Source organism: Epinephelus moara, chromosome 12, assembly GCF_006386435.1.
Source record: "Epinephelus moara isolate mb chromosome 12, YSFRI_EMoa_1.0, whole genome shotgun sequence".
Taxonomy (NCBI): Eukaryota; Metazoa; Chordata; class Actinopteri; order Perciformes; family Serranidae; genus Epinephelus; species Epinephelus moara.
Genome location: NC_065517.1, coordinates 15,284,602 through 15,306,453, shown reverse-complemented (window position 1 = coordinate 15,306,453; position 21,852 = coordinate 15,284,602). Strand labels below are relative to the sequence as shown.

At 37.9% G+C, this 21,852-nt stretch overlaps 1 protein-coding gene across 1 annotated transcript in view; it reads right to left on the bottom strand.

Moving 5' to 3' along the window:
* Positions 1-21,852, bottom strand: part of slc30a2 (solute carrier family 30 member 2) — a 31,378-nt gene that overhangs the window by 7,125 nt on the left and 2,401 nt on the right. The window contains exons 2-6 of the mRNA XM_050058960.1: positions 12,240-12,451; positions 8,570-8,716; positions 3,537-3,690; positions 1,588-1,807; positions 957-1,062 (exon numbers count right to left, since the gene is read on the bottom strand). Of these exons, the coding sequence (XP_049914917.1) occupies positions 957-1,062; positions 1,588-1,807; positions 3,537-3,690; positions 8,570-8,716; positions 12,240-12,451 (839 nt within the window). The remainder of the gene's footprint in view (positions 1-956; positions 1,063-1,587; positions 1,808-3,536; positions 3,691-8,569; positions 8,717-12,239; positions 12,452-21,852) is intronic.

Here is a 21,852-nt window from a genome sequence, read left to right as displayed (position 1 = left end):
GTGAGATCAGTATGTTATATGAACATTATTCCTTAGTCTCTGTGACATATTAGGATGATTTTACGACTATTTGCTTTAGATTTCTTACATATAGCTCCTTTAACACTGTTAGCTCTGTCAGCACTGTTGCTGTTGTTAGCACTGTTTGTTGAGTTAGCACTGGTAGCTGCAAGCCACCAGCTCAGCCACCTCCATGCAGACGATGCCACCCCAGATTCTGAATAGAGATATTCTCTGAATGTTGTGTAGGGCTTCTTTGAATATGAAGCTACAGTCAGTAGTTGGTTAGCTTAGCTTAGCTTAGCTTAGCTTAGCTTAGCATAAAGACTGGAAACGGGTTAACAGCTAGCCTGGCTCTGTGCAAAGTTTAAAAAATTCACCTACTAGCACTACTAAAACTGACCAGCCTAATTAACTTGTCATAGCTGCCAGCTGTAAGATATAGCCTCATATTTAGTGTACCGAACGGTGGTATCATTCTTCTCATCTAACTCTCAGCGAATCAGTGTATTTCACACATGTCTAGCTATTCATTTAAGAACGGAGCAGGAGACAAAGATGTCTTCAGATTCAACAAACAAGATACATCGTGTCAGTTCATGAGCTTTAGAGATGTTAGCAGGATAGCTGTTCATAGTCTTTATGCCAACTTAAACTAAACCCGTCCTGGATTCAACGTTATACAAGATAGTACCCGAGTTATGGCAATTTGCTTTATTTTTTTTGTGTATTCAGTGCTGAGAGTTTATATTAACATATGATTTCCAAGTAAATAAGTAGTTTTGTCGTGGTGGTGAAATGGCAGCTATGGTTTTTTGAAATTTTAATCATTGCACCTCAATCATTATTTGTGTCAGAAACCTAACATTTTCATCATTCTCCTCTCCCAACCTATACATTTTTAAAGTATAACAGAGGAAAAAATGTTATATAATAACAATCTCAAAATGAAGTACCTTCCATGAGTATCCTAAAGACATCTCTAAGGATGGTGACCGTGGTGCAGAGGACAAAAACAGAGAACAGGAACGTACAGATGGGATCTGCAACTTTATACTCAGGCTGAAAGAGAAAAAAAAGAGGTTACAGAGACTTAAAGAGTGAGTAAAGAGACATCAGATGCTGTTTTCCCCAGTCAGCAGCCATTAAAGTGCCCAGGGCAAAAAGAGAAGGGAACATCTTGCATGATGACAGAAATATTTAACCCGTTCATAATAAACAAGACTCGGAATAAATAGAAGCATTCATGCTTTCATCTCCTCATCTGTACACATTAATACATACCTTTAAATAACATTTGATGCTCGAGTAAGAGGTTTTCGTGTTAGGTATTATAGGATGTATTATACAGAGAATATTCAGTTAAAATACAAAAAGACTGTCTTGATCCTGAACATTAAAAAAAAGAATTAAATGCAACAATATTTAGGCCATAAATTCATCAAAATTCTGTTGAAAACCAGAATTATTTAAGTTAAAGGGCATCATCAAAGACGATTGGATCATTTTGGATTTTTATTTAAAATGCCAATATCAGCAAACTGGCATTTCAGTCTCACCCTAACATGAATGTGATCTATATCTGACCCGAAAATAGATGATGGTCGCAGCCACCATGACGCCGACGCTCTGCAGCAGGTCTCCGAGCACGTGGATGAAGGCTGCGCGGACACTCGTGTTGCCATGGCCACCGAGGAGCGTGTGGGAGTGGCCGTGAGCGATGGGACTCTGGCCACCCTCGTCAATCTGGTGATAACCGCTGCCGTGGGCGTGGAAGGTGGTGGAGTGATGGAGGATGTAGGCCATGCTACAGAACGACAGAGGTACTTTAATTACTGACTCTGTTTTGCCTGAGAGGAAAACAGTTTATAAAGATGCAGGTTTTAGCTTCAAACACAAATTTCCCCACTAAGAAAGAAAAACAAAAATCGAAACATAAAGTAGTTTGACACTGAAATTGAACAGTGGGACGTAAAAAGTGTCACCCACAAAAAGTAAATATCCATTCTTGCAAAAGGATTTTAAAACGTGATCACAAAATGACATATTCTGGTTTTAACTACTATGACTACATTTTTTCCTATTCCTGACAACAGATATTTTTATTGGCAGCAAATAACAACATTTTGAGGGATGTTTATGTAGGAGTGACATTATGAGACAATGGGCCCCTGATATAGAAATTTGCTGATGTTGTTTTGCGTCTGTTTGTAGTCTTCTTTGAATGTCTTTGTGGTCCTTTTTGTCTCTCCTGAGTTGGTACATGTTAATTTAAGTGACATTTTGAAAGTGAAGGCCAGGGGACCCCTGACACTTTGGGCCCCTGTACCTGTAGCCAGTGGGCCTTTTTAGTAATCCCTCCATGATGACTGAGGATTTTCAGAGACCTAAAAACTACTGATGACAAAAGGTATATCACTTTTTTTCCAGGTTTGATGTACTGCAGTGTAAAAATACTCAAAGTACAACAGTATTTCCATCAAAATATTCTTTAAGTACCAAAAGAACTGATATATCAATATCAAGTAAAAGTAATCATTATGCAGAGTGGGCCATTTCAGAATCATGTATATGATATTGTTGGATTATAATTCATGATGCATTAATGTGTTTATCATTTTATTGATGCAGCTGGTAAAGGTGGAGCTAAATTAATTAACTTTATACACTGCTGGGTAACATAACCTATAAAATTAAAGTTTATTAGTTTATTTATATCTTGAATTAATTATCTTATTCTGCAAATGTACTGCTGTAAGAAGTACAATATTTCAAAATGTGGTGAAGTATAAACATGTATAAGATGGAAATACTCAAATAAAACTCAAATTTGTACTTGAGTAAATGTACTTAGTTACATTCCACCAGTGGATTTAAACGCAATCCTGATGATAATATCGTCATAAAATACTCTTTATCCTATTTTCCTGATATTTTTTTTTTCAAATATGTTGAATTGTGTAACATGTATTTGAAGTAGTATAGCAATTATACTATCTTTCAGGTGGTAGAAACACTTCACTGCCAATACAAAATAATTCATACTCAGTTTAAAGCATCATACTGTATTATTTTGATTTTCTTTTGAGACCGAGAGCATTATTGATCTTTGACATTAGCTTGTTTTGTTTTGTTTATCTTCTGCACCTGTTGGATGGAGGCCCAGATGTCTGATTAACCTTCTAGTTTAACAGCCTGCATTTTTGTTTATAGACTTTGCACTCAGCTCAGTTCACACTCATTCTAGTAGCCTGTCATTTTAGCATGAACATTAGCACTGGGGGAAAAAAATGCTGCGGCGTAAAAGTTGATCCAGTTAATAGAAGTCCTATTTAGATAGATTTACTATTGCTAAGAATTCCTGAACTATATCAGGATCCTATGTCCCAGTAAGAAATATTTACCAGTTGTAGCTGAGGTGAACATAGTTTTCAAGCTGAGATTCATGAATCATGAAGCTTTTAAATGTAGTGTTTGCCTTTATTACAATGACATAATGTACTATGTTAACACCCATTATGCTGAGAACCACTCACACTATATTGACGATGACAGCACACCCGGAGGTGACTAACATTACATGGCCATCAATCTCATAGTCGTTGCGTACGATCCTCTCGATGGCTAAATAGACCAGAGCTCCCGTAACGATCCAGATGGAAATGACTGAGATGAATGCCCCGAGGATCTCTGTGGAGAGAAGAAAGGAGAGGCAGGAATCTTAATCACTTCATATTGTAATACAGTTCATCACACTGAGTGCACACCTCTATCTGAGCACCACAGTTGGACATGAAGTTAAATAACACACCACATCCCTCAGAGGCAGAGCTTCAACATTAAAGTAATCTCACACATACAAGACACTCAGGCTCACAGTAGGGACGCAGATGTTATGTTGTGTTAACCCTCAAGTTCATAGCTTTAATGCAGCTTATTTTTATGAGTGACTCATTACTATACAGATACTTTGGAAATGCAGTAAGTTCACAAAATTTGCTACAAGTGCAGATTCTTGGAGTGGAGGGCTCTCTAACACTTGTTTCTTTACTGGAGTACGACAACAAAATTTACCTCCACAAAAATGACTCATTTGTCTACTCTCGATATTGTTTTTACCCAGGTCAGATTGAAGTGACATGTGGGTGTTGGTGTGCTGCTGTAAAACAAGATAAAGCGCCCTCTAATGAGCATCAACTGCTATGTAAAAATATAGTGGAAAATTGGCATCCTGAGCAGAGAATTAAGTCACGCTTCCTCTCTCTTTTTTGGTAATCTGAGCTTTTCTGCTTGTTATGGTGATAGAGAGTCTAGCCAAGCATGTATGCTAGTAGCACCCCACAAGTTAAGAGAAATTTTAAAAAGTTTGTGGAGCAGGATTTTTTAAATGATTTTTCTTCTTTTGATATATCTTACATAACTGATATTTCTGATCCTACCTTAGCTTTGAATTATTTTATTAAAGCTTTTAATTCTGTGGCTGATAGACATGCCCCTTTTAAGAAATTGAGAACAAAAAACAGAAGCAACCCCTGGTTCTCACAGGAAATTGCTGAATTGTTACGCATTAGGGACACTGCTTGGAATAAGGCTCGCGCCTCTGGTTCATTTAGTGACTGGCAATATTTTCGTCATCTTCGAAATAAATACCTTGTAGCTATACGTAATGCTAAATCTTCCTATTATGTTACGTCTTTATCTGACTGTTCTGGTAACCCATCTAAGTTCTGGAGAACAATCAAGACCCTCTCAAATAGCCCCTCCTCATCCTTACCCACTCAGATTTCCCTGGACTCTATCTCCATTTTTGATAAAAATGAACAATGTGACATTTTTAACAGACACTTTATTGCTGCGGGTCATATCTTTAATACCTCTAGCCTGGTCAGTAACACAAACCCTACTCCTGTAAATACTAGTCTTCATAGGTTTTCTTTTAGGCCCTTTACTAGATTTGAAGTGCTCAGTGCTCTTTATAGTCTTGATCCTAGGCAGTCTACAGGGGCTGATAATTTGAACCCTCGACTTCTGACACTAGCTGCACCTTTTATTGTTGACGTCTTGTTGCACATTTTTAATCTGACTCTTTTAACTGATTGTATTCCTAATATATGGAAAACAGCATTTGTAACTCCTCTGCACAAAGGTGGCCCCTCAAATGAACTGAATAATTACCGCCCAATTTCAAAACTACCCTGCTTGGCGAAACTATTAGAACGTCTGATAAGCAACCAAATTAGATCTTTTTTATCTGAACATGAAGTTTTAAACATCTATCAGTCTGGTTTTAGACCTGGGCATAGCACTGTGTCAGCAATTGCTAAGGTTATGAACGATATCGCTCAAGCACTAGACAGTAAACTTGATTGTGTTGCCCTTTTTATTGACCTTTCTAAGGCCTTTGACTCGGTTGACCATACTATCCTTCTTGAGCGTCTGCATAATATTGGGCTTGATTACAAGTCATGTAAATGGGTTGAGAATTATTTATCTGGTAGATCACAAGCTGTGATTAGTGATGGTTTCACATCGGAATTCTTGAATATATACAAAGGGGTTCCGCAGGGTTCTGTTTTAGGACCTCTGTTATTTTCTATTTATATCAATGATTTTAATTGTGGTATCAAAAATAGCTCAATTCATCTTTACGCTGATGATTCAATCATATATTCTTTTGCTCCCTCTGTTGAAATAGCTCTGAGTAATTTACAAGATGACTTCTGTTGTATCCAAAGCACTCTGACTGATCTTAAATTGGTTTTAAATCCAGGAAAATCAAAGTACATGATTTTCACAAAAAAACGCACTGCTGACTTAAATAAGATCAGCCTTGCTACTGCTGATGGGACTCCCTTGGAAAGGGTTTCCTGTTATAAGTACTTGGGTATCTGGATCGATGACAAATTGTCTTTTAATTTACATGTTGCAGAACTTTTAAAGAAGCTGAAGCCTTTATTGGCATTCTTTTATAGAAATAAATCCCGTCTACCTCAGCACTGTAGAAAGCAATTAGTACTTGCTACCTTTTTATCGGTTTTAGATTATGGTGATATTATTTATATGCATGCTTCTCCCTCTATTCTTAAACCACTTGACACAATTTATCATTCTGCTATTAGATTTATTACTGGCGATGGGTTCATGACCCATCACTGCCAACTCTATCAGAATGTAGGCTGGACTTCCCTGGCTCTGAGAAGGGAGCAACACTGTATATTGTTTATCTATAAGGCATTGCTTAAAAAACTTCCTCTCTATTTATTGAGCTTACTGAGTTTTCGATCTTTTAACTACCCCACTCGTGCACAAAACTCACTGGCTCTTAATATCCCAACTGTTAGAACGGAGGTAGGAAAAATTGCTTTTGGTTATTTCGCTCCTCTTAAATGGAATAATCTGCTGTCTCAGCTTCAGTTGGATACATTGATTCCTTTTAATCATTTTAAACGCATTCTTATTGACCTCATGCTTTCTGAATGTACATGTACTTGTTGATTTCATTATATGCTTCTGTTGTGTGTATATTATTGTTATTGATACGTATTGTAATGTGTATTGAATTGTATTTTATTGTACTGTAATCAGGGCGCCATTGGAAATGAGAGCTCGCTCTCAATTGGCCCTCCCTGAATAAATAAAGGTGATAATAAAAGTGGCAACCTCCAGGGGCTGAAAAATGAAGCCAAAACAAAAGTGCCAAAATACTGCAGTTCTTTGAACGGCCACTTGAGGCTGGCTCCAGAAGCCAGTTGATCCCCACAGACACTCATGTTAAAATGTCCATCTTTACAGCCTTGTTCAAAAAATTGGTTTTGGCCTCTATTGCTAATTTTCTCGATCACGACAACTCACCCATTTACATTTTATTAAGACTTAAAGTTACGTATTGTTAAGAGTCAAGCTGTCTGCTGAAAGTGTCCTCAGCTTTTCAGTCATTTCCCCCCTAACTCCTCCAAATGCCTTCACAGCGCCAGCCTCTCGCCCAAATATGGTCACTTCTGGCTCCAAAAAAACAAGATGACAACAGCCGAAGTGCCAAACTCAAGGCTTCAAAAGGGGAGCCACAAACCAGTAGGTGACGCCGCGGTAGCTACGTCCATTATTTCTACAGTCTATGGTATCCCACTGGCTAGCGGCCTCTCTGCACTGCTTTCACAGCGTTTACTGTTGATATTGGCGATGGCACTGTCACAGAAGTGTAATGCCCACCCTCCAGTTTTCCCACCCCAGGTAGCTCTGTCTGCACTGTCACTGGTGTTAGCACTACTGGCGCTGTTAGCACTGATAGCTGTTAGCCCCCAGTTCAGCTGCCTATCTGTTGAGAACCATGTGCTGACAATCCCGGCGCAGACTGTGAATTAGATATGCTCTGAATGTCCTATACTGCTAATTGAAATGGAGAAAACACAATACAGTGCCCTCTTGGGTGCATAAAAAAGTGCTTGACTCTCAGCCTGGGGGTCCTGACCCCCATGATGGGTTGCCAAAGCTACACAGGGGTTGTGAGGCCTTCTTGATTTTGAGGGGTGTAAAAAAAATACATGAGGCCTATATTTCAGCAGTTTATTCAATATCTATTTTTATTTAGATTATTATTTAAGATCTATGCCACAGGATAAGGCCACAGTGAAGACCGAATTTATTCACAGAGCCTTCACGCTCTGCTAAACAGCCTCATCCTGCATTAGAGAAGTAAGCAGTTGAAACAACCTAAGAGCTAATAGAACGATGGCCAAGCATCAGAGAGGAAAAAACTCTCAATATATCTTTTTTTTAAAATAGCCTATCAAGTATGTATGATTGTTAAAAAAAAATCATAATTCAGACAAAAATTGTCTAAAAAAGATCCTAAAAAATACCGGGAAAACTTGTCTCCAGTGCAATATTCCCAGGACATAACCTGTCCAAAATGTATCCAGATTGCTTGTTTTACACAAACCTCTTGCAGTTATTGCTTTCACTGTATCATACAGTTTATCAGTTGTTCTGTACTGTTATTGTTAAGCACTGAATATGATATGAAATATCAATAAAATTTTCACTTAGGGGCTGACTCAAACATAAAAAATGGGTCCTTTCAGGAAGAAAGTTGGGAAACACTGCTCTTGGACACCCTAAAAATTAGAAAACATGGTGACTTACCATATAAGCTGCCCTACATGCTACAAAACTTTGTATGTGCTGGTGCCATTTTTTTTTTTTTTTTTTTGCCCCTGCCCCTCAGACAGCCTGAGTCCACCACTGGTTGGACAAATTGTACATTTAGATGCAACTTGCTAAATGTGAACTGTGAAAATAAAAACTAATTTTTATGGACAGATGTCACGGCCTTACTAGAGACTGAAATGATTACTCTAAAACATAAAACTGCTGGAAAATCAGTAGAAAAAAAAAATTCAGATATGTCAGATAAAGAAAGTAATAGATACTTCACCACCATCCTTCTATTATCCAAGGATTCTTAAACATATATAGCAACAAATAAATGTACTAAATTGTTCCATCCATTCATCTTCCCCTCTCCTCACTCCATCCATCCACTCAAAGGTGTCTGATCTCTCGTCCTGACCTGATCTGTGCCAACCAAAGTTCATGGTTTTAGTGGGTGGTCTGGAGGAGATCCACAGCGAGAACAGGCTCACCATCATGCTGCCAAAATCTGTCAGGAGGTGGGCTGCATCAGTCATGATGGCCAGACTGTGGGCCAGGTAACCTCCTGTAAGACACAGGGAAACACCATTATTACTGTTAGCCAAGAAAATCCCTCTGAAGCACACTTTACATCTGCAAACTAATGTCTAAACAACTGTTGCACTTTAAGCTAAATCTTTGAATAACAGGTCATAACGTTACTGGTATTAAAAGTATAATACAAAAAAAAAGACACTGTATGAAGTTGCCTCCACACTTTGGGTAAATCATCCAGCAATCTCCAGTTAGACCCAATTAATGACCAGAAAACTAACTTTAAAAACTTGCTGACAAGGAGTGTGTCACCAACTGTGAGAACACCCTCAGTCCTTTAATTACATCTCTCCGAGTCATTTAAAGGTTTATAAAACCTGTAATTTAATGCAGCTACAAACCGTGATATGTATTAATACTTGGGTCCTCTTAAATGCCTCGGGTAAAAGAGATGTGATATTCTTTTATATCATCATAAACATCTGGGCAAACAGCCAGTGGATGTGAGCCACCGTTATATACTCTAAGTTATAAAGAAATTTTTTATTCTTTGTAGTTTCTTTGTGTTTAAGAGAAATGTGCAGCTATTGCAGTATTTTCATTATGATTATGTAGTTGTCTGTATAAAATGGCTTTCTTTCCCTTCAGTAATTTTGTCCATAACAGCAGCTTGATGTGAAAGTTTTCTCTGTTGTATTGTATCTTTTAAAACAAATGTATTATGCCCACATAAAGTGAAGTATGACAATCTCCTCCTAATTTGTGCCTTAGATATATATATTCAGAATTAAAGCATCATCCTCAACTCTAATCAAATTTAAATCTAGATTTTTTTTTAATGATTCTCGTAAATCATGATTAAAAGAACAATGAAGAGTAAAACAAATGTGAATTTCCACCTCATTCAGTTTAAACCCTGTATCCTCTGTATCCTCCAGTGTCAGTGTCAGTATACCACATCTAATCTGTGCACAGCGAGATCTCAAATTATACGATAGTTGTTTGTCGTGAGGTTTAAAACATTTATCTAAAGCTGTTCTGGAGGATTTTCAGACAGTACATGCTAACCATTTTTGGCTAACATAACTCAATGCAACACACCAAAACCTGGTTGTTAGCAAAAATAAACACATTGACAGCCTGGTACAAAAGACAGTATTGGTCTCTACAGCTCATGACAACTGTACAAGGGATGAATTTTTATATAACTCACCCAGTTACATTTAATTAGGGCCTAAAGTTACATATATTTAAGGTCGGGCCACTTGTGTGACAGGCTGTCTGTGAGGCATCACCACAGTCTATGAGTCAGATTCACCCCTCGCTCTTCCACAGCTCCACCCTCTCATCCAAATATGGCCACTTTGCCTCCAAAAAATCAAGATGGCGATGGCTTAAATGCTGAACTCGAGACTTAAAGCAACTCTTACCTTTCTTGCATTTCACACAGCAAAATTTGAACATCCACAACTCCCGCCTCCCTCCAAAGTCCCATCCCCCTCCTCCTGCAACTCCACCTCCCTCCAAAGGCCTACTCCCCCCTCCTCCATTACGTCCTCATTATGTCTATGATACACGTAGGTGTTGGCAAGGTAATGTTAGATACACGGAAGAGGAGAGCGAGTGTAACGTTACAACCAAGACAGTCAAACGCAACCCTGGAGTTTTAAAACTCAGCCGGAGTCAGTGATGACTGATGAGAGATGTTACGCGAACAGTTACGTCAGTCGGAGGCCTCCACATGGGGAAGACAGACAGGACGCTTTTTCGAGTTTTCTCAGAACCATATGTGAATGGTACAATTAGGAGTTTGTATCTCTGGTGGAATTCACTTACATTTTAGTGTGCCATCAGCTTATTAATAGCATTTTAACCTAAACAAAGAAAAGTGTAAAATTCTCAGAAAGGTAAGTGTCGCTTTAAAGATGACTCCACAAACCAGTGGGTGATTTCATGGTAGCTACGTCCATTATTTCATACAGTATATGCAATGAAGGCGGGACCCTTTAAAAATAAAGATAGTGAATGTAGGAAGCTTTACAGTTTGTTCAAATCTTGTCACACAATTCTTTCTTGTGTCCTCAAAACATCTGCTATTCTCAGAATCCTCAGAATCCTGTCCAGAAGTTGTTTTGCTCAAATAAACTCTTAAGTGTGACATACATGCTGCTTAGTGTTAATTATTACTGTCTGCTTGCTCAATACTTTGGTCATTAATGAACTTCCATAACATACCGGCCATTTTCTACGCAACTTGTTAGGCCTGATTCTAAACTGGAGCAAATCCAAACACACTAAACATCTATTACTTATGTGCCAGCGGCAAAGACTCCTCTGAGGATCCCAAAGCCTCCTCTGACAACCAAGTGATTGTCCACATTGCCAGCTATTACTTTATCTCGTGTCCATGGAGGGGGAAGGCTGTCAGCACCACTAAACATTTTCTGGGAAAAAAAAGTCTGCTGTAGCTACAACGCTTGAATCAGTAGCAACTGTCATCCAGAAAATCACAAGTTTTTCCTCCTGACAAACAAGTGTTCATAACACCAGTTGTTTTTTATGTTAGTTCATGGGAAAGGAAATTATTGTATATCATCATTTTTTTAATCAAATGTTGTTTTTTTAACACGTCTCTATGATAAGAATTTGTTCAACACTGCATTTATATGTTACATTACATCGCAAAAAAAGAAAGATTTATTGCACACATCATTAGTAGTGCCAGTTAGATAGATAACAGCTCCTTTGACCCTCTGTAGTTCCCCCCAAATACATATATTTCCTCTTACTTGTAGTTCTATTTATAATTGTAGTTGCCAAGTGTTGGAGGTATCAGCTGTGAAGATGTCTGCCTTCTTTCCATTATAATAATAATAATTATAATAATAATTATAAATAAAAAGTTGAAAACTCAACAGCAATGTCTCTTTCCTNGCTCCTTTGACCCTCTGTAGTTCCCCCCAAATACATATATTTCCTCCTCTTACTTGTAGTTCTATTTATAATTGTAGTTGCCAAGTGTTGGAGGTATGAACTGTGAAGATGTCTGCCTTCTTTCCATTATAATAATAATAATTATAATAATAATAATTATAAATAAAAAGTTGAAAACTCAACAGCAATGTCTCTTTCCTGAAATCATGACCTTGTCACTCAAAATAATCATGTAAGAACTTATTTCATTCTACCAAACTACACCTGCCAACTGTATCACCATGCAGAAGGAAGAGTGCATCTACTCATGGACAAGAGGCTCGTGCTTGTGACAGCAAGCGATGTTGAACATTAATGGCGTCCTTTTCGACATAGCTATAACATTAGCTAGCTCCAGGGTGCTAGGTGAGCTAGCAGTATAGATGAACACTTCCTTCTGTGCCGTGATACGATTGTTGGGTGTACAGGTAAGAGGTAAAATATGTATTTTTTGATTTTGGGTCGAACTGTCTCTTAAAAAAAATAACATTGCTGAGATTTTGATTATGCATCAGAAAATGTCCTGACATCTGACCCTCTGTTCTCTGTCACTCCTGAGGTTTGAGCTCCTAAACTTTTACCTATGACCTCGCCAATCATGAAGACGAGGCAGACGGCCGAAGCGATGTAGAGTTTCTTCTTGGCCAGCAGCTTGTCCCCGCTCTCCTCACACACCGCGGCTTTGGCACCGTGGCAGTGGGCGCCGACGGGTCGCTTCAGCTCGATGGCACCGGCCATGCCTCCATTCTTAAAAGGGAAGTCGGGATATTGCTCTTTGGAATCTGGAAAGGAGCTGCAGGGATACAGAAGGTATGTGTTTATGAAGACGGACATGGTCCATCCCCTACATTCAAACAGTTTTTAAAGCCCCTGTGTGTATGGGCTTGTTCCAGGGATTGTCTTTTTTATCAACAAGACCTAATGCCATCAGAAAATATGAAAGATGTTAAAAATCTACACAAAGTGGGCTTTTAAAATTAAGTCTGTTTTAGAGGCAAGTTGGACTAGTTTCTGCCTAAGTATGACTGCAAACTGTTTGAGAGTCCATTTATTAACTGTACAGTCTGTGGCATATTGTTGCTCAATGGAAAAGATCTCTAATTTTTGATCTACCTGTATTTGAACTCGTCTGATAATTGGATAAAAAACATGTTAAGACATCAATATTAGAACAAAATTCATATAGCCAAAAGAAAGCTGAGATGGTAGCTGTTCCTTTTGCTGATTGCAGATCTAAAGTACTTAGGTACAAATTTCAGGAGCTAGTACTTTTTACTTTTTACAATGGTAGAGTAACACTTTGAGAACTCTGGGGAATCCTTTGGCCGACATGACTGTCAGCACTCAGTGATATCAGCTGGAGTTTCCTCATGTCAGCCCAGAGTCACCTTCTGGCGTGCTTTACTGACACTAGAGTGTATGTTCACCCTGTAACAGCCTCAGTTTCTACAGTATATATAAGGCATTGAGTGGATTGATTTTTTGCAGTAAATGTTGCTGCAGAGCACAGTATTGTTTGGAAGTGCTACATTTAGTGGAAACAGATCGTCTCCTGACAAAGTGGATCACGATCAATGTTCACTAAAGTGGAAGAATGACGAGATGCGCTCATCCACTAAAGAAGAAACGGGTCAGATCGATTAATGCTGAGGTGGGGTAGGGTGAGTGGATGAAAACAGACTCCTCCTCAATGAAGTTCCACAACACATACCTGTTACATTTCCATTGTCCTTTACACCAAAAATTAGTTTTAGTGTGTTTGCTGTTATCCAGTAAACACACATTTGGTGATTTGCAGGTCAAAAAACAAGTATGTTTTTAGACATCAAGGTCACAGTTAGTTCTTGTTTCAATATAATTTAATTAGTGTCAAAGAGGCCTTAACTACTCATTAAAACAGTGGTTCCCAACAGGTCCGGTCCCAGGGTCCAGATTTCTCCTTAGTCATTAGTTCAAGGTCCACACAATAGTGTCATACTTGTGTTTGGCAATGTTGTTGAGCTAGTTTGCTGTCTTTGTCAAGTAGCTGTCCATTCGTCACTCTACAGGAGGAAACAACACTTCAAAATTAAAGGTCTGTGCTGGAAATTCACTGTAGTGTATTAGTAGTGTGTGTGTTTTTCACACACTTAACACATTTGCGAGTCACTTGACCTGCTTTTGGACCGCGACACACCAGTAAGGAACCACTGCATTAAAATATAGTCATACAAATGCGGCTGAAAGAACAGATAACATCTTGTATATTTGTACTCATCCCACTCTTTGTGTTGCATCTGCTGCAGTTTTATTCAGGATAAATAAAGGTTCATCTTATCTAGGGCTGTCAGCGTTAATGCATTAATTGCACGTTATTTTTTTTAATCATCTGCTGCTATTTGGTTCCCTTGATGCAGCCCTACTTGAAGTCAAGGCACCTCAGTGGCTTCCTGCTTCCTGCTGCTGCAGTGATGGAAAATAACGACACCGCTGCACTTTTGAATGTCTCATTTCACTTTAAAAATCTCCGAAATGGCTCAGTTGACAAGCGGAAAGTAATATGCATATATCACTGAAGTACATAAGTAAGTTTGAGCTACCACCTACATGCTAAGCAAACAGTTGCAGCTTATCAGACTAATGTTAGCAGGCAACCGCATCGCCAAAGCTGGCAAAGCCTAGTCATGCTAGCTTCTCTGAGGCTGTATAAATGCTAAACATCAGCTTGCCAACATGTGCATTCTCTCTCTGTCCTAGTTTAGATCAGTCAGTTTCTCAGGTCATGTAGCCGCTACTAATGTTTTTTTTCTTGCAACAGTTATGTTCAAAAAAAAGAAGAGGAAGAAGTCATATCATTTTCAGGAGAGGATATTTTCATTATGAAACAAGCAACAATAAATACAGCATTTATTTTTGTTGATTTAATAAGTAATGGTGAAAATTTTGGTTCAAAATAAAATTTGGTCATCGTTGTTAACATTTAGGGCTTTACACAAATTTCAGTCTAAGTTTAAGGGCATATTATTACTTTTGCAAGTATTTCGTCATAAACCAAGGGCTAGACAAATTAAAATCTGGATTTGATGATGGCACTAGATAAAAATCCAGGGGCTCAACAAAATCAGCAAGACATGTCTGTGCAGGATTTCATTATGATCCATCCTGTCACTGAAATATTCCAGTCTGGACTGAAGTTGCTAAAAACGCACACGGCGTAAAATTTCAGTTTCCTTTTTGGTTCATGAGTCGTCTCTGCACTCACTGTTGCTACTACTGATACTGCTTCTACTACAACTACTGACAGTAATGACAATGTTCAGATTGAAGTCCACAGTTCATTACACACTGCATTATTGATTGATTCTTCTGTAATGCTCTCAATCAGAACATCCCATCCCACTATTAGAGGGTGTGTGTGGGATGGTTAAACTGTTTAGTGTTCAACCTGAGAATCACACATGCAGATATACTTCACGTCTAACACAGACATCGAGCTGGATTTTAGCATGGGAGCAAAAAAAAAAAAAAAGGCTGACCTCTGCATTTTCCTCACACACACACACACACACACACACAGGCAAACACATACATCTCCAGGTTGCTGTTCTTGCCATGTGCAGTGGGGGGGAGCTGCGATGATGTGGCTAATGAGGTGGAAAAAAACTAATTTGGGCTGTCTTGAGATAACCACACACACACACACACACACACACACACACACGTCTTAGGGGATGTCCACGCTGAAAAGACTCAGTCGAGTGGAAAACAGATTCTGTTCAATTACACCACTGGGACATCAGAGCAAACACACACTCAACCTACATACATATAACACATATACACACTTGAGTGCTCTGAAGCCTTAAGGCAACGTTTGTTCAAATGTGAGCATGTTGTGATTTTGCAGACCAAACAGTCTTTTGTACAGAATATCCAAATGCAACCACAAACACACACACACTCACACACACACACACACACACACGCACACACACGCACACACTTAACATGGCCAGAATGTAGAGGCTTTGTTGTAGTACAACAAATGTATTTACCACATAAGATTTATATCTTTAAAATTTAAATATTTACCAAAATATCTTCAACAGCACTGGATAGTCAAATGTAATCACCTAATTTTTAGAAGATATATTTTTTCTTTTTCACAAATATATTTTTAACAAATATTAAAAACGATTCTTTTGTTAGCTTGTAACAGCAGTTTCTCTGCATGCACATGCGATAAATTCATATATAGTCAGATGTGATTTTCTGGCATTTTACATCCAGTATAGAGTTTTATGTCTGCCTATTGATTGTAAATAAATGAATCCAAAAGACCAGACTCATCATGAGGTGATTGCTTTGCTGTTTAGACCTTTGGCATGTTGCCTTTTTTTCCTGGCTTGTTCTTGGGAAACCATAGACTGTATGAAAGAAGTTGGCACAGCCACTGTGATGTCACCCATTGGTTTGTGGACTACTGTTTTGAAGCATCAAGCTTGGCGTTTTGGCCATTGCCATCTTGTTTTATTTTAGTGGCCATACTTTGACAAGAGGGCGGATCTGACTGAGGACACTGCACACGCCTGTCAATCATAAAGTAGCCGCCCCCCTAAAGCACACCCTATTTCATCATTTATTATACACTGAATGGGACCACATTTTACTTAATGAACATCATGCTGTATTGAATAAGACTTCAAGGTAGCAATTGATTGATAAACTTATTGGGAAAATATTTACTAGGGTTTTTAGACCTAGAGGCTAAATCCACTCCTTTTATACAGTCTATGTTGAAAACAGACATACCGCATTGATTTTCACATTTGAATGCCTGAATTTTACATTAGCACTTTTTTTATCTTAGTTTTGTGTGTCTGAGGTGACATTTTTGTCTCTCAGTGTCCTTTCAGCCTTTATAGCCTCTCTATGACTAGGTATAATTCAAATAGAGCTAAGCTACTTTGTGGAGTACCTCAGGGCTCCATCCTTGGACCTCTCTCATTTTTAATTTACAGGAATGACCTACAGAGGGTCTGCAAAAATTTTACTGCCTCTTCTATTTGCTGATGACATGTCTGTTAGCTTCATTTGAAAATGAAACACTGACTTGAGAAACAAATGAAGAGCTATCATCTATAATCAAATTAGTTTCAGATGAACAAACTCTAAATATTAACTATAATCTAGTTTTATGATATTTTGTAACAGAAATAAAAAATATATGAAAGCAAAAGTCAAAATAACTGAAGTTCCTCACACTAAATTCCTAGGTGTCATAGTCAATGAAAAACTAACATGGAAATACCATATTGAACTTGTCTGCAAAAGACTATGAAATCAGTTGGGTTTTAAGTAGAGTATGTCCATTGGTTAATCATTCCTCTCTTTTCACTTTTTAATACAGTCTCTTTTTGCAACACATTCTCACTCCGACCTCATCACATATTGACGCTAGGTCATGGACGTCAACATATGACGTGCAAGGTACCCTGGGTGTGTTGGTTTTGATGTTCTGGGACGCTATGTCAATATCAGTCTGTTACATGCATTGTCTGTTTTCAAAATACACTTCCATTTTCACAGGAAATGTACAGTTTGCACACAGTCTCTTTCAAAATAAATGTACTATGTAAGTACAACACAGAGAATTGACGTTTTTTCCCTCAACAACAAACACACGTTGTAATGTTAAGCCAACACACGCACATGGTTGGGTTTAGTCTCTTTGGAAGGGACGGGGTTGACCTTTGTGTTTTGTAATACCTAGAGTCATAATTTGGGAGTTGTGATCAACTGCTTGTGACACCAAAATTGTTCTTAAAAACAAGAAAATGCTATTGTTTGACTGTAAACTAAGTAATAAGAATTTCTGCTTTGCATTTGGTGCATCATGTATTATCTCTGTTGAAATACAACCGACACAACTGTTGAATAAAACTCTCTAATGAGCAATACAAATGTAATAAAGAGTTTCGCAGTTGTTTGTTATTGCCTTACGACACATATTTGATCTCAAATGTCTAACAAAGTAATAGGTGGTTTGAACGTTTCTGCAATAATCATTCTGTTCCGTTAAATTGGTATCAACTGCTATATTAAGTGCTTGGTTGGCAAAACAACAACACTGTGTATATGCTGGAAATATTAAAGTTCATCTGTTAGTCAATACACCGCAGGGCAGGTGTTGACGTTTGTTGACACTCAGCATCAGCAGTGCAGGGACCTGAGGGGAATATTTAGTCATCTGTGAAATGATTTGACATGAAGATACCTCAGAAGAGCTGTCCACTGAAACAGTAACCATCCAGCATTTAATTACAGCTGCATTCTGCTGTATGAGAGCCCCGTGCAATATTTTATGTAGCTGACATAACAATAACTGCGGGGAGGAAAGGGGGGGTGCTGCAGAGGGATAAGTGTTGGTTCAGTTGTTTTAACAGACAAGTCAAAGTGATGATGACAACAATAATCATTGTATTATTACTGTTGATATTTTAGCCCTGATTTGATGTACATAACTATTCCACCTCTGTGACTGTCAATTGACACAGTCTTAAAAATATGCTGATTTCAGAGTTGTTCCTGTAAATCCTGTTTGTTCAGTATATCTCTTTTTACATTGTCTTTTGTTTCTTTTATATTCTCTCTTATAGGTCATTATTTTGGAAAACACGTTAATTCGCTTTCTTGCTCAGAGTTAGATCAGAAGATTTAAGGTTTACACCACCATTTGTACACTTAATGTGAAGCTACAGTTAGCTTAGCTTAGCACAGAAACTGGAAACAGGGAAACAACAAGACTGGCTCTCAACATGTCCTCATACAACAGTTGGTATGATATCTTACAAGTTAGTGCTCCTACCGCTTAGGTTTAGGAAAAGAATCCTGGTTGGACGTCATCACATTAGGTACTTACCGTTAAGTTACATACTTAATGTGAAGTTACGCGGGTAAGGTTTAGGAAAAGAATCATTGTTTGGCATCGTCATGTTACGTATGTAATATAAAGTTACGTACTTAACATAAAATTAAGTTAAAGGTTAAGTTTAGGAAAGTAAATTTATGTAGGATAGGTTGAAGAAAAGAAACATGGTTGAGCATCGTAATGTTACGTACTTAATGTAATGTTACGTACTTAACATAAAGTTATATGCTAAACATAAAGTTACGTAGGTTAAGTTAAGAAAAGTGAAGTTACTTAGGTTAGGTTTAGGAAAAGAAATATGGTTGAGTGATGTCACATTAAGTGCTTAGTAGTCTCCCACCAGACAATCAGAGATCTCCGCCTTCTGATAGTCTGGGGACACTCCTTTCTAAAGTGTGTTTAACACACCGGTGAAAACGGCCGGCAACAAAGCAACACCTCTTGCATTTTTGAAAAGGACACGCCCTCCCGGAAATGTGCACTCCCCCTTTTCTCGTCCGCAAGGAAACAAACGGGACACAAACACCTCTCCTGGGGGAAAGCCCTGTGTGTCTTTATGCAGAGATTTGCTCTTTTAACAACTTCCGTCTTTACTTCCATCTGCACATTCGTCACATGATCGCAGCCATCATGATTACAGGGCTTGAATACGATTTATTGGCTCATGATTACGAGGATTATGTATGAATTCTGATGCATTACTTTTTGTACTGTAGATATAGGCTACATATGAACAGTGCATGAGAACAGCCTGCATAACCTGCTTACCGTGACCTTTAAAGGTATACAGGATTGTCAGTTACTGTTTATCAACTGAGTGTGAAAGTAAAAGCTAATCCCAGTTTCACCCTGCTGTATTTGCTTTAATTCAGTGCTGTGTTTATTGGATGCCTGCTGCTTACAGTCTGGCACCTGGTCGCTACCTTTGTATAAAACCCCAAACTCACCTGAGCGATGTGGGGGTACACGCCTGTCAACGTCTCAAACACAGGAAACAAAAAGATAATAACTAAAAACAGGCAGAGAGCAGAGTCTCTGCAGAGAAATACATTGTGTTCTCTAGTGGGTCATAGATGATGATTGGGTGGGATTACTACTGTATAAATCTACACATTGTTTATTGGTAAAATCCTGCATGGTATACCTTTAAAGCTCACTAATTAACTAATTAAATCTTTGTTAAATCTTAATTTGTTTCTTAATATAAAAAACAATAAGTGTAAATATGACAATATTTGATTTTCTGGAGTGTCAGGGGCAGTAACTTCCTGGAGTCCAATGGTCTGGCAGCAATTCAAAGGTCTGGAGCCAGGTTCATGTTTTTAGTAACTCAAGTGGCATAATCCACCACTTTGGTCGAAATTGAAATACCTGTATTGCATGGATTGGCATGAAATTTTGTACAGATATTCATGGTTCCCAGAGGATGAATCCTAATGACTTTGGTGATCCACTGACTTTTCCTGTAGCACCATCATCTGGTCAGATTTTCGGGTTGTCTAATATTTGGGTTTACGGTAATACCTGCAAAACGAATGACATTCCCATCAGCCTCAGCTGTACTTTGTGTATGGTGCTAATTGGCAAATGTTAGCATGCTAACAATTGAATTTCCCCTCTGGGGGATTAATTAAGTATATAAAATAAAATAAAAAATGAATAAATAAACTAAGATGGTGAACATGGTTAAAATGCTAATGCTATTAGGTTGTGTTATAGCAAAAAGCTTTATCTTGGTACAGCCTCACAGAGTTGTGAGAATGGTTGTAGACGTTTAGTCTTGTCGGAATATAAAAATATATTTGAAATGCAGAGTCAACATTTTCCATTAAATGTTATCCATAATAATATCTGAGTATTAATACGTATTGTCTCAGCTTTCATTGAGCAGGATAACATTAGAAGTATGATTTATTCTGAGAAGATTCCAAATTAAGCCATCATTTCAATTAAGCCATAATCAGGAGGAACATTAAGTTACACTTATCTTTAGTATATTAGGGTACAAGCAAATGAGCTACCAGAGACCAGGCTGGTGACCAAAGTCCATGATAGGCCTGACTGGGTTCACTGGTTTATTATCAGGGGTATTTTCTGGAAGCAGCCGCTGCAGTGACAGAGCCAGCATCTCCTGCCAGACTCTCATTAACCCTCAGCCAACTGGGCTGCCAGAAATATCGGCATTACCAGTGAGCAAATGATCCAACAAATAGGTTTTGGTAAGCACAGCTGGGTAACATCATAAAGACACAGGAATGAATTAGGAAGTTTGGAATGTGAATTTGTTGATTTACTGTATTTAATACCAGCGACCCTTTAGTTTTAGTTGAGTCACCATGTAACTGTAGTTTTCTATTTAAAAACCTACCATTAAAGGTGCTGGCAGCTTTACTTGAGTTATGTATTTTAACTTACACAAAAATGCTGCCACATCTATTATTTGAAATTTAGTGGGGGGTTAAGTGTGGTGGTAAGAATTGATTCAAGTTTTTGGTCGTGGTTTTTTATTATTTTTGTATATTCATGAATTCCTTACAGAATCTGGCCAAATTGATGTTTCCCCAAACAGGAAAAAACCACATCAGTACACAAAAATTCTGGTTTGACCACAGCACGGTTACTTCACAGACTGTTCTAGATAACGTGCTTGTTGTAAAGGCACATTTTACAAAGAGCTTATGAGGTCTAACTAATGGATTTTTTGATGGTTAATAAACCATTCACTAATTATATATCACTTAAAAGCCGTTAATAGGAACAGATTTCAGATGACCAGGTTAGCATGACACTTGGATTTGTCTTCAATCATTTAATAAGTAATTTTTCATTCAAAAAAAGACTTAAACCTCTCTGTCTCCAGCTTTGTAAACTGAATATCTTTAGGTTCTGGACAAAACAAGACATTGGTTACCTTGGTCTCTGGGGACTTATAATGGTTTTTTTTTTTAATAATGCTGACATTTTATAGATAAACGATTAATTGTTTAATCAAGAAAATAATAAGTAGATGTGAAATTATTAACATTTTTACAAATGCAGGTTTGGTGGATTTATTAGACCCCTTTAATAATGACTTCTTAACATTTATAACTATGACTTGACAATGATAAACAAACTCCTTTATTACTGACAGTATTTGATTAGTAATTCACAATTATTTTCAGTATTGATTCATCTAGAAAATATTTTTTTGATTAATGGATTCATCATTTTTTCCTTTAAAAATGTTTTTAAAAATAGTGAAAAATGCCCCTCAGAGCAACAAATCCTCACAGCTGTAAAAA